The sequence below is a fragment of the Hemitrygon akajei genome, chromosome 12 (assembly GCF_048418815.1).
Source record: "Hemitrygon akajei chromosome 12, sHemAka1.3, whole genome shotgun sequence".
Lineage (NCBI taxonomy): Eukaryota > Metazoa > Chordata > Chondrichthyes > Myliobatiformes > Dasyatidae > Hemitrygon > Hemitrygon akajei.
In genome coordinates, this window is record NC_133135.1 from 49,269,689 (window position 1) to 49,283,963 (window position 14,275).

Consider the following 14,275-nt stretch of genomic DNA (forward strand, 5'->3'; position numbering starts at 1 on the left):
CCTGATGTATATCTAGTTACTACTCACATTCAATATAGTCTTAACCTCGATATAGTTTCTCAACCTTGTCACTCTGTGGATAAGAAATATACTTTTTCAAGATTTATATGTCACTTTTTTATATTAATGCATGCTAGTTTTAGAATTAATGGCTCCGGTCATAATTTGATATTGTCCGCATAAATACTTTGCGTGATTCCTTAACTAATAATCGATTATGTATTTTGAAAGTAGATAAGTAACAATATGGAGTGTTATTATCAGGTCCCAAAATAATCCAGTGTGCTTTTCTGGAATTCTGAGTAATAATATTCCATTAGCAAGAGCATTGGTCACATTTGCAATTGCTTGGGTCTATTGGTTGTAATGATGGTGTATTAGTCAGCATTTGGGTCACTGCACTATGAAACTAACAGAAGTTCTGAAATTGCACTTGACATGGTCAAAGGCTGATAGGCTGATGCTACTGTTTGTGCTTCTCCAGTCCTCCACAGGATGTGATGTTGAAGTCGTCTAGGACAGAACACTATATGAAATTGCTTGGAGTATTCTCCCCATAAAAGGTAACACGTTTTTCAAAAGAGATCCAACTGAGATTGCAATAGAATAGTGAGCCATACTGTAGAACACTACGCTGGCTCTGCAAAAATTCATTGGATATTTGTGTATATCATAATATCAATCTGAATTATACTACATTTAAAATATAAGGCATGATAAATGGTTAAAACAATGGTACCACTGTGGTGGGTCATTGAATGTTTTGCTAGTTGCTAAACCAAAACAAAATTTGGTTGCAACTGAGGCTGAAGGACTTGGTTCGTGGAGATTACTTAAGTAATTGTGAAGTTGCCTGAATCAAAGGTGGTGAAGGATTTTGGTTTGGGGCATGATGGCAGTCTGCAGTGCTTATACATGCTTTTGTGTAGAAGGAACTGAGGAAATGGATTAGTCCAGAATCCGTGCATGACAGGGATGGTAAGAAGGATCTTAACTACCATATCAGTAGTGGAGTAAAATTTCAAAGCTCAGAGGCTTTAGTGCACAAAAGAAGAGAAAAGGAGATCATGTTTGTTCGGATGGTTCATTTAATTCAAAGAGTCGTCCAGGATTTCAACGACATTAAAAAAAACTAAATGCATGCATAGGAAGAGTTTAAAATGACATGGGCCTGATGTTGGACAATAGGACTAGCTTAGAATGGAAAGGTTGAGCCAAAGGACCTGTTTCCTTGCTGTGTTACTCAATGATTCTGTATACATTCCATATTTGCACACTTCCTTGGGCATCTCTGCTGCACTCTGTTGTCTGAGAATGCCCAATGACAGCTGTCAAAACGAAAAAGTGCTTCAAATTCTATTACAATAGTTTAAGGACAGAGAATGATGCATTCCGCGCAAGCATTTGATTGAATCTTCTGAGTGACAGTAAATGACCTAAAAATGGCCAGTATTATGTTTCACACACAAACAAGCTATTTTTAATTGAACAATGCTTAAAAACTAGCCTCTAACTTTGTTCTGATTTCTTCAGAATTAGTAAAAGTGAGTGATTAAATCTGCTCTATATTTCTTGTTTTATTACCTGTGGGAATTCTTCCATTTGGTTTTTAGCTTGATGGCTAAACAGCAGAAGTTGCCTATAGGTAACACTTGATATGTATTTGAAATAAGGAAAAGTAAAATCTACACACCAGAGATGGTTGTGTCTTTACATATAAAAAATAATGTTTTTATGTCAAAGCATTGTACACTCATCGTAAAATAGCTCCTTTTATGCATTCACATAATTGACAAGAATAATGCTATACCATGGAAGAAAATTTACTGGTCTGGCACTCTTTTGTTTCATTTGATTACATAGTCTTAAAAACATAATGACTTTGAAAATTCAACAGCCTGTGTTGATACTAACAACATTATAAAAATAAGAATAATTTTTCTACCAAGTTGTGTGATTTTCATTTTTCTGCCTTGTTGCTTATCAATTCCCTTCCTCTTCAACAACAGTCAGCCAGATCTTTAATTTTTGCCCCCTTCATTCAAAACAATGGATGGAAAATACAAAAGAATGCATGTTAATCCAATAAACTATATACCTCACCTTCCTCTGGGAAGCATAGTTTACCATCCTACCTGAAACAACCTGGCTGCAATCAAAAGTTCACTGGGAAAGAATCAGATAGATAGTTTCCTGTTACACATCCTCCATAGTGTAGCACATTTACGTACCACTGTACTATCGGGAACCTATACAACTTCAGCTACTGCATTCATTGTCATGGAACCCAAAACAAACCAAAGTCATTCCCTCATCTATTATAGTCTATAATGATACACATCTTTGATTCTGGCCATGACAAGCCATTTTTTTGTCTTGTATGAATCAATAGATATCTACATTTCCTTGCAAGCATAATCAATTCCTGGATCCAAAACTCAAAAAGGAAGAAATGACAAAATACCAACTTCAATGAACCATAATATATTAGCTTTTAAAATTCCGAGTGGAAGCACCAAATACATCATCATCTTGCACAGGCTGTACTTACGTAACATTAAAAGAAAGACCACAAATCATAAAACAAAATCATCATATGTCTGTTTTTGGCTTTCAGACAGTTCAAAATACTGTCCCAGAGATAAAATAACAAACTGAATTGGATTGTCACTTACAGTGACTTGCCATTGCGTAACAACACAAACTGGTTATAAAGTAATTTTCCAAACCAAAAACAGATTTGAAGGTTAACAGTAGATTCTGAATTTGCTGGTGATTCAAACAATTGTTCAGAAAAGTAGTTCAAAATGAGTGCCAAAAATAACTTATAACTCTTTTAAAAACATACCTCTTACCATTTCAGTTAACTTATCATTTGAAGCAACTGCAGCAGTGTATTAAAAAGGAACTGCACTTAATTTATCTTGATGAATTTTACATTATTGTCAAAACAAAACAAAAATATTATTCATGCCATTTTTCCTTCCACAGTCAATCAGGTATAGTCAGGGTATCAACTGTACTGCTTACCTGGCTCCACCTCATGCCAACCACTTGACTGACTGCCACTCCCTGGAGATCGACCTTGGTTGGTATAAAAGGGTTCTTCACCAGGGCTGTCCATTTCATCTTCCATAGATTTGTGGCGTTTTGCAGAACTGTAAAAGGGGAATTAAGTGTCAGAGCAACAGTTATGCTAAATTCACCATTTTTAAAAGACACATTAGGACTGCAGCATCATATTTTCAACGTTAAAGCCTGTCACAGCCTGTAGACTAGTGTTCAATCCACATTCACTGGAGATCAGAGTTATATTCAGCTTGAAAAAGCTCTTGATCTTGTGGAAACTACATTCGCATTCAACACCAGATTTGCATTGACATAAAAATGAGTCTGATAGCCTGTAGCTGAAATTACATTTTTTTTGTTGTAAATATAAACTTGGTAATTGTTTGCATCAACTTTTGTGATGTGTTCAAACACTGCAGTGCTCAAAGGGAGAGCTAATTAGTATTTCCTTCAAAATATATCATAAAATCAGTTTTCAAACAGCAGCCGAGTAGTAATGTCTAGAAAGAAATGTTCAATAGAGGATAACATGAACATAAGCACATAAAATATAAGAGCAGGAATAGGCAACCCAAGACTTTAAGATTGTTCTGTTACTCATCAAAAGTACAGCTCATCCTTCTACCTCAGTGCCATTTTCTAACCACACAAACATATTCCTTGGTTCCCTTCATGGCCAAAAATCATTCAATCTCTATTTGAAGTGAGCATAACTATTTTCTTTCACATTAGAGTTATAATGGAGGAGAAAAAGGCTGCAGGGGAGAGGAAAAGGGCACCCGGATTCACATGAAGAACCTTAGCATTGCTCACAAGTGAGATATATATCAGGAGGGAGATCCTGTGAAGACCAGCCAGGGTTACCATAACTAAGAACCTGGCAGACAGTGGCTTAAGCCGTCTCCTTCAGAAGTGCCCAGAAGTGAAAATCCATAAACAATGCTGCAAATGATTTCTTCATCTCACAAGATGTAACAATGTCAAGCACAGACTATTAAAAATACTATTGCCTTGAAGTTTTATTTGGGCATCCCCACCCCACCACACACATGCCCTTTCCTAATACTTCACCACCCCTTCATCAGAATAGACATTCTACCTTCAGCGCCTCCATGCAACACTACCAAATGTAGGATTATGTCTTTCAAAACCTCCATTCAAGCTAAATCAGTATCAAGTATATTATTACTGATATGTTATGAAATTTGCTGTTTTGCAGCAGCTTTATAGTGTAAGCCATAAAATTTACTGTAGGGTACAATGAACAAATTAATAAAGAGGAATAATGAAGTAGTGGTCATGGGTTTATGGACGGTTCAGAAATCTGACGGTGGTTAGAAAGAAGCTATTCGTAAACTTTTGATTGTGGATCTTCAGGCTCCTGTACCAGTTCCCCAGTGGTGGTAACGAGAAGGGCACATGTTCTGGATGCTGAAAGTTCTCAGTGATGGATGCTGCCTTCTTGAGAGGCAATGCCTTTTGAAGATAAACTTGATGGTTGGGACGGTTATGCCCTTGATGGAGTTGATTGAGTCTACAACCCTCTGCAGCCTCTTTCAATTGGAGGGTAGCAGACAATGTCGCAACCAGTCAGGATGCTCTCTGCAGTACATCTATGGAAATTAGCTAGAGTCTTTGGTGACAGACAAGTCTCCTCACTCAGTGAGGGAAAACAGAGAGTCCAGTTTGGAAAGAGGATCAATTTATCAGGCTGCTGGAAATGATCCTCCTGCTCTTGGGCAGAGGAACAACTGAGGTACGAAACATCTTACTAGCAGCAGCTGTACAGAATCTGCCAGATTTGCTCATTAACTGTCTTTCATTGTGTTCATTATATCCAATTAAATTGATCGACTATACACTTCCTCATTATCATCTGTGCTGGTGCATTACCACAATGATATGGTCGGACAGTTACAGAACTCTCTTCTAGTCACAGAGTTGTTCAGCACAGAAATGGACCCCCATCCATACCAAATGTTTTGTCCATCTACAATCAGGGGTGTCAAACTCATTTTAGGTCACGGGCCGGATTGAGCAAAATGCAGCTTCATGCGGGCCGGATCAGTCGGACGAAAATCAGCTTTCGTTGCCTCCGTTTTTTCAGCCTGCTCTCATGTGTCTCAGTCTCTGCTATAACTACAAAGTGTTTCACTTTACAAATTCCGTTTCTTATGAAGAAGACTGCCGAATAAACACTAAAAACCCTGAAAACCTGGTACCTGAATAAACTCAGCATTAGCCATATCATACGCCATAGGCGCTTCGATTACTGGGGCCAGTTTTAATAGTAATTAGATATTATCTCGCGGGCCAAAGATAATTCCACCGTGGGCCGGATTTGGCCCGCGGGCCTTGAGTTTGACATATATGATCTACATCATCATCGTCATGGACCCAGAAGAAAGCAACGGCAAACCACTTCTGTAGAAAAATTTGCCATGAACAATCACGGTCATGATTGCGAAAGTTGTATGACATGGCACTTATTGATGATGATATAAAGGCTTGGGGTTATTGATTGTAAAGATGGTGAAGTTCAGAGAGCAGCCTAGAGTTATATCTGAGTCTGCCCAGCAAGATCACCTGATATTCATAAAGTATCCCTTTAAATAACAAAAAAGCAAGAACATGTGCTCCGGTAAATCTGTTTCATGAAAATCACCAACAATTCATATTCATAAGGGTAAAACTGTTAGGTTTATGCTGGAGCTGAGGAAAATCTGACATGTTAATGTTGGTACTCTGGTCCATTTGTACAATTGTTGCAAATTACCTATCAATGATCACATATATAATCCAGTCCTGGAAAAATTGATGTTATATTGTGCATCACATTAGAGGGAAGAATTGCACAAATCAAATTTCTATGCTCAATATTTTTAATTATAGAGAGAAGTACAGACGGTGCATCACAGAATGTTATAGTGGAAGCAGTCAACACAGCACAGATATGGTGAAATATTCTGTACTTCAGGTAAACATCATTATTTTGCTTTCCAAAAGTAACGATCCATCTCTTCACACTTTTCCTGATCATTCCTTTTGTAAGCTATCATCATAAGTTTTATTTTTGAGATAATGTTTATGAGTGAGAATTAAGCAGGCAGGTGATGTTTAACTAACAGGTATCTCTGTTGGAGGATATGCAGTTCAATAAATGCACAGAAAGACCCATATTCCAATTTCTCTTAAAATTAGAGAACCCCAGACAATATTCAGAAAAGTTACCTGTAAATTAAGTTTGCATTGTTGCAAAATGAATTGCTTCAAGAAAACTACAATTTATTTCTTTGAATTAAGGTTGTCTGCTTAATTTTTAGGAAAAGAAGCTTTTAATAATTTTGTTTACTGAATTTTGTTTACTGAAAGAAGAATTCAAACTAGTAGGTATATCTGTTAATAAATGAAAGCACCAATAATACAGCTAAGTGCCTCTGAGCAGAAGTAGCACAGAAATAGCACTATTGTTTGTCAAATAGCACAGCAGCAGCTTACTTAGCCACCAGATGCATTCACATCTCTGTACTTCTTGTGCAAGAGATCTAATGAATAATCTTTAAGAGACTGTCTTGATTTTGTTATAAGGGTTATCTGTACAATAACAGATTGATAGTAACTGCATGTTTAGATTAAATTTCTTTTAAAAAACAATCTTATTACACAGCAGTATGCTCAGTAAGAATGGAGCTAAAAACAGATTTTTCTTTTGTGTTTATAGCTAAAAGCAGCTGAAGAGTCATAGAATGTATAAACAAATATGTGGAGAAGCAAGGAGAGAACATGAACAAGATAGGAAAATGAGCACGTATTGATGAGGTTAGATGTAGAAAGAGGAGCATGTGGAGCACTGATATCAGCACTGGTCTATCTGGCTCGTCTGTCTTGTGTTGTAAATATTGAATACTGTTTTGTAATAATGCAACTGAATTTCCCCTTCCTTTGCCTTTATTGCAAAAATCAATTTTCTGCCTCTCTCACCAACTCACCTTGAGATGTTGGTTCCTCATACGTGACCCTGATAGTATAACCAGTACACTCACGTGTAGGAATTAACACTGATACCTGCTCCCCACATATGCAATCCTCAGAAGATGCTGCTCGAGAGGAACCCCAGCCAATTTCCCTACTCCCAACCAATGTCCGCTGAGAAAAACCGCAGCACCACCACCAATGTTGCTGCATGAATAACATTAGTTTATTCGGGTCTTAACTTTAGCTGAGCTGTTGGACAAAGCCTCCCTAAAGTGAACCCAGAAGCAGCTTTGACACAGATAATAGGTTGCTCTTGTTATTGTAATTGAAAACAATTACAGTGAAGCACCAAGTGTGGAGTCAAATAACATAAATTGCTCTTTTGCAATTATAGCTAAAAACAAATCAGCCGAATGTCTAAATATATGTGATGGGAAGCTAGGTGAGTACTTGAGAGAGAAAGGTAAAAAGCTTAGATGCATGAAAAGGGCCACGTGTAGCACAAATAGAAGCACACATCTGTTGGTCTGTTTCTCTACTGTAAATATTTTGTACTGCTTTTTTTTTGAAGAATGCATCTCACAATGCTCTGAACACATCATCAGTGATGTAACCTGGGGTCATTGGATGTTTTGGGTCTTTCAACATCACACACCCTCACCCAGGTGACCCAGCCATGGTTGATCAAGCCACAACTTGTGTTCAGGTAGCAGGTGCTGCAGATCCCCATGGACTTGTTCTCTTTATCCGGAGCCATCTTGAGGCTTTCTCTGCTTGAGGGCTCCCTGCCTCCTTGTACCAGCAATGCCCAATGAGCCGAGGGCTCTGTGAAGAGACAGTCCAGCAAAGTTCTGGCAGCACCCCCCCTCAACGGGCATACACTTTGCCTTCCATTCCTGCCTCCAACAGTCGGTAACCAGTTCCTCATATCTGGAAAGTTTTGAATAACTTTCTTGTGCCAACACTATTTCTCTGAAGGCATCAGCCGTTTGCACTTACAAAAAATTAACTTGGTATGTTGCTTCCCAAAGCCATTCGTAAGATACTATTTGACACCAAACTACATGAGTGATTATCAAATATCACAACTGATAAACAAATACTTGGTTGAAAAGAAATAGACTGTCAGAAAGGGGGAAAGAAAAGGAAGAGGTTGTGAGATGTTACAGCTAAGTGAGTTAATTCCAGAGTTTAGGACCATGGCTCAGCTTATGATATGGGAGAAAGTCATTCAGAGTTGATTAAGGGGAGAAACACCTAATTGAGGTTTGTAAAGGTGGAGATTACATAGCCAGTGATGATAAGTCTATGGAAGATTCGATAGGCAAAGGTAACAAAGGTGCGCTGCTTAACGAGAAGCCAGCGGAGACCACTCACAGGGAAGCTTAGTGAACAGGACGCAACAGATCTGAATTTACATTCCACCAGCAGTAAAGGGGATCGGAGTTTGAGGTTTTTGGAGTTAATTAATTTCCATTAAATAGGTGATCACTTGTTTCAATATCTAGATATCTTGGTGCTTGCTGAAGGGGCTTAGTAAAACAGAGTTTTGCAGGCAGCAGTTGAATAGATTGCTTAGAGGTACTTCAAACTGTTCCTTTAACAACAATAGCTGCAAGATCTCTGATTTCTATACTGAGCTATTTCTAGTCACAATCTTAAAATGAAAGATTTGCGAGTTTCATGGATTTTGGTCTGAATAACTGCATATATGTTTCACTGTGTCTAACATTTTATTGAATCAGGAAGCTGATGATACAAACACATTAGGCCTCTCCTCATTTTAAAATGAATCTCCAGCTGCAGACAAGGGATTCTCCCTTTCCATGGAAAACTCTCTTGGCCTTGTACGTATATTACACCCAAGTGACATGGCAATAGAGGAAATTTGTGGCAGATATGCTTAAATGGGTGGAATAGTTTGCAGATGATGAATAATTTGAGGCTTGAAATGTAAAGCCAACAAAATTCCTTCACAGGTATTTTTCATTCAGAAAGATACAGAGAATAAAGTCAAATAAAGGATGGTGGAGAGCTGGTTAATTAATAAAGAAAGGTACTAATGAACAAAACTTAGAAATATCTGTAGCTTTGAACAGTAAAAGTTAGTAAGAGTAGAAGAAACTCACAAATAAAAACTTAGGTACAAGAAATTCCTCCAGGTTTACTGACCCTGAATGCCAATGAGTATGTTGGTTTCATTAAAGATGGCAGCTCCTGTGTATCTACTGTAGCCATGGTCATTTTTCTTCTCACTCCAATTCAATATCATTCCAGTTCCCTCTTCAACATTTTAAGAATTCTGCAGCAAGGCTAAACCCTAATGAAAGTTCTTTGATCAGACTCTTGCTGACTCTTCCAGTAACTAAACCACATTGATAAAGCTCTTGTTTTGTATTCTTGATTTTTCTGCATTTTTCAATCCACAAGTGTGATTTATGATCAATTATCACATAATTTAACCTTACTGACACAGGACAATAAACAGTAGTAATCTCACACACCTTTAAAATATAAAAAAATGTATAAATATCCATTTTCTTAAATGATGAAACCAGCCAGAGGGACTCTAGCTTTTTAAGATCTGCTTGTTTACAAAATGGATGTATTTTTGCAGTGACATGAACAGAGTTATACCACACAGCAAAATACGGGTAAGCATATATCAAAGAAATCAGAGTAAACTGGGGTGCCTTGCCATTTTAATGTGGTTTTACTTCAATGTGGTTTTTAGCTAGGTGGTATGGTGCTGACTGGTTGACAGTCATCATTCTGACTCTGCTTCTGGTCATTATCATAGGAAGGAAGTAAATTATTTCTAGAAGGAAAAAGACTCGGAGAATAATCACCACTGTCCAGTGTGTGCAAACCCAGTGTGTAGCAATAGCTCAGATGCAGACCCCCACCTGCTTTTGCCGTAGGATTATGTAGTCTAGAAGGCCATTCTGTCTATCATATCTGGGCAGGCTCATTGATATACTCCTGTACTTTCCACATAAGCCTTCAATTTTGTTTCCTTTTATATATTCATCCAAACACTTAATTAACATTCCAAAAAGAACTTGCTTTAAATATCATTAATGGATTATTACAATGTACTGCAAAATAAAATGTTCTACTCACGTGTACTTGGGTTATTCTACCAAACTACCTTCTCTAGTTATCTACTTTCCTTCCAGTTTTGTACCACTTTTAAATCATTATTAACTATGTCTTTAACTTCTGCCACTCAAGGGTGTTAAGGCCAGAGAAAGAAATATAAAATGTTTTCTTTTCCTCTAAGTTCTCAGCATTTTTTTCAATTAGACGAAGATGGCAAGGCATAATCCCTTGAGAGGATTCAGGCTATGTTGCAGTACGCTGAATCCCAGGCTCCCAAGGGCTCAAAAAATGTTGTCAAGATGTGGGCAATAAAAGCTATATAATATAACCCCTATTCACATGACATCATTTAGCTATTAATTACAGATGTCTGATAATAACTAATGAGAAATGACAAAAGAAAGCCTATTAAGAATTACAGCACAGTTTCTTGAAATTAGGAATCACAAGAGAAGCGTTGAGAAAATACATTAAGTAATATCATACTGTTTTTCTTCAGCATTTTCATTTTTATTTGAGATGTACAGCAATTGTTATTTTTTGTGCAATCAAGAAGCATAACCCAGTAAATCTTAGCAAGCTTGCATTAGGTTTTCTGACACTGGCACATGCATTAGAACACCCCATTACATTTTGATTGATTTTGACTCTGCTATCATTTAAAGAATATTAATAAACACAAAAAGCTACAACTCCTTATGTTCCTTAACTCTCCTGTTCAGCACCAGGTAGCTTTAGGAACTGGTCTGTGCCAACTCCATAGAACAAGAACAATTTCAAAGCCTCAAATAACTTATGAAATGATCGGAGCACTGTTCAGAAGCCTTCCAATCTCACCGGGTGTCTTGGAGCAAAAAGTCTGCGGATGCTAGAGATCCAAAAACAAAATCAGAAGATGCTGCAAGCACACAGCAGGCCAGGCAGCATCCACAAAGACAAAAAAAAAGTAAACGTTTCAAGTTCATCACCCTTCACCTGAACTGGAAAAAAAATTGTTTTAAGTTGCTAGGGAGGGTGAGGAATGGACAGAAGGGAGAGTACATCTATATTATGGTGCAAACCAATGTTGTCAAGACAACCATGGGTTTAAATTCTGGCAGATGTGGGCAAAAAAAAAGAAACAAAATAATATTATGTTTTGTAACTGCAAAAAATAATTGAAAACAAAAAGATGGGAGCCCAGCAGAAATTGTTTTTGCTTTGTTTTTAGTTTAAACGGGGAGTGCACATATCACGTGGCATCATGATGGTGGATGCCATTCATATACTTCATTCATAAAAGCATAATGAATTATGTAAAAAACAAAGAATGCTTAATCAAACATTTGCAGTATTTCTCATATATTAAATACACAACAAATAATACATTGAAACTGAAATATCCAGCAGCATCTGTAGAGAAAAATGATTATCGAAAATGGTTGAATTTAATAGTCAGTTCCAATGGCTGCCGCATATCCAGATAGAAGAGACGTTTTTCATTGAACAGACACAGAGAGGGAAAAATTTTTCAGAGTATCAAAGTGAGAGATGATTGGAAGCTGAGGGTCACCGTTGTTGACTGAATGGAGGTGTCCTGTAAAGGTGCCCAAATCATGAGCACAGAATGCAATGCACGAAAATGAAACAAGTACAAGTAAATCACAGCTTCACCCAGATGGTCCACGAATGGTGAGAAAAGACAGGCAGAACAGCAGGTGGTACACCTCGTACAGCTGCATAGCAGACCACAATGAGAATGATCATGGTTGGCAGGGATAGATGAGTGAAACAACAAGTTGCAGAGTAAATGATCAATTCAGAATGCTGGAGGGGAAGATGTGGCCAATGCATGGAATCCATGTGACTGACAAGAGAAGTCAAAGACAGCATAAAAGCAGAAGAGAGGGCATACAATATAGCAACATTAGTGGGAATGCTTGAAGATTGGGAAGTTTTAAAAAATCAAGAGAAGTTAACTCAAGAAGCAATAGTGAGAGGGAAGATGAAATATGAAGGTAAGCTATCCAATAATATAAAACAGGATTCCAAAAGTTTTTTTTTTTCAGATTTACAGAGTAAAAGAGAGGCAAGATTGGATATCCAACCACTGGCAAATGATGATGGCGAGAAGTAACGGAGATCAAGAAATGGCGGAAGAATTCAATAATGCTTCAGTCTTCATTGTAGAGGACAGCAGCAGTATGCCAGAAATCTGAGGGTGTTGGGGGACAGGAGTGAGTGCATTTGCTATTTTAAGAAGGATACTGGGAAGCGGAAAGGTCTGAAAGTAGATAAGTCATCTGGACAAAATGGACTACACCTAGGGTTCGGAAAGAGGTCGCTGTAGAATATCACTCCACTTTTTAGGAGGGAGGGAAAAAAAACAGGAAACTGTAGGCCAGTTAACCTGTCTTCCGTGGATATTAATTGTTAGAGACCACAACTAAGGATGAAGTTTTGGAGTGCTTAGAGAAACATGATAAAATAGGTGGAATTCAGCGTGGTTTCCTTAAGGGGAAGTCCTGCCTGACAAATCTGTTGGAATTCTTTGAGGAAATAAAAAGCAGTGGATGTTATTTACTTGGATTTTCAGAAGGCCCATGACAAGATCCCACACATGAGGCTACTACACAAGATAAGAGCCCACAGTATTACAGGAAGGATACCAGCATGGAGAGAAGATTGGCTGACTGATAGAAGGCAAAGAGTGGGAATAAAGGGGGTCTTTTCTGATTGGCTGCCGGTGACTAATGGTGTTCCTTAGAGGTTGGTGTTGGGACCATTTCTCTTTATGTTACATGTCAATGATCTAGATGATTGAATTGATGGCTTTGTTGCCAAGTTTGAAGATAATACAAGATAACTGGAGGGCCAGACACTGTTGAGGAAGCACAAAGTCTGCAGAAGGAATTGAACAGAATAGGAGAATGGGCAAAGAACTGGCAGATGGAGAGCAGAGTAGGGATATGTGAGGTGATGCACTTAATTATTTTAAGATAATGAAATGAAGAAAAATACATAAAACATTTACCTTTACTTAACTTTGTTCAAATTAATGGTGTTGCACTAAATGCACCAGCTATGGCTGGCACTTCTCGGAGGGAATAGACATGAAATGCACTCGATTAGTTAGCTCAGCAAGTTATACAACTTAATAGTGAATTCAGATGTGCTTGGAGAGGACAGGTACATCTGCAACAGGCCTTTCATGCTTTGCATTCCTTACTGCATTGCACGTGATCAAAAAAGCGGGATGCAATTAATGCCTTCTTCAGTTCTGATTAGATTAAATTATCCAGAGCTGGAACTAAATAGAGGTGCACAAATTTGATTTCTCTTCTAAACCAGTAAATTTAAGCACATCACTTTAGTCCATCAAAAATTATCTAGGCATACATTTTCAGCCTGAACCTGTAACTTTGCAGCTAAAAGGATGCAGGTTAGCCTGCTCCTGAACAGCACAGAAATAAATCTTTGAGCTAACTAATTGGGTGCATTTCTTGTCTATTCCCTCAGAGAAGTGCCAGACATAGCTGGTGCACTTAGTGCAACACCATTAATATCAATACTGCCTTCCAGTAATCATGTTATCTCTTCACCTGGCAAGAATAAAGGGTGGGATAAGGACACACAAATTATTTACGTGCCTTCAGAATATAAAACTATGGTCTACCTCACATCAGATAAACATCCTACGACATGTTGCAGGAAAGTTTAGCAAAAGTTAAGTTGGCAATAAAAGTCAAATTAACAAAAGTAAGACTTTTGGAAAGCATCAAATTGGATAAGTCACTGGGACTGGACGAGATGTACCCTAGGCTACTGTGGCAGGCGAGGGAGGAGATTGCAGAGCCTCTGGTGATGATCTTTCCATCACTAATGGGGATGGGGTAGGTCCCAGAGGACTGGAGGGTTGCGGATGTCATTCCCTTATTCAAGAAAGGGAGTAGAGATAGCCCAGAAAATTATACACCAGTGAGTCTTACTTCAGTGGTTGGTAAGTTGATGGAAAATATCCTGAGAGGCAGGATTTATGAACATTTGGAGAGGCATAATATGATTAGGAATAGTCAGCATGGCTTTGTCAAAGGCAGGTCATGCCTTATGAGCCTGATAGAATTTTTTGAGGATGTGACTAAACACATTG

General features: G+C 38.0%; 1 protein-coding gene across 10 annotated transcripts in view; it reads right to left on the reverse strand.

Annotated features, from left to right (window-relative positions):
• The window catches only part of nfia (nuclear factor I/A), a 775,862-nt gene that overhangs the window by 159,779 nt on the left and 601,808 nt on the right, over positions 1–14,275 (reverse strand). For all 10 annotated transcript variants that reach the window (XM_073063061.1, XM_073063065.1, XM_073063060.1 and 7 more), the window contains one exon: positions 3,031–3,158. In XM_073063061.1, coding sequence (XP_072919162.1) covers positions 3,031–3,158 — 128 coding nt within the window. The remainder of the gene's footprint in view (positions 1–3,030; positions 3,159–14,275) is intronic.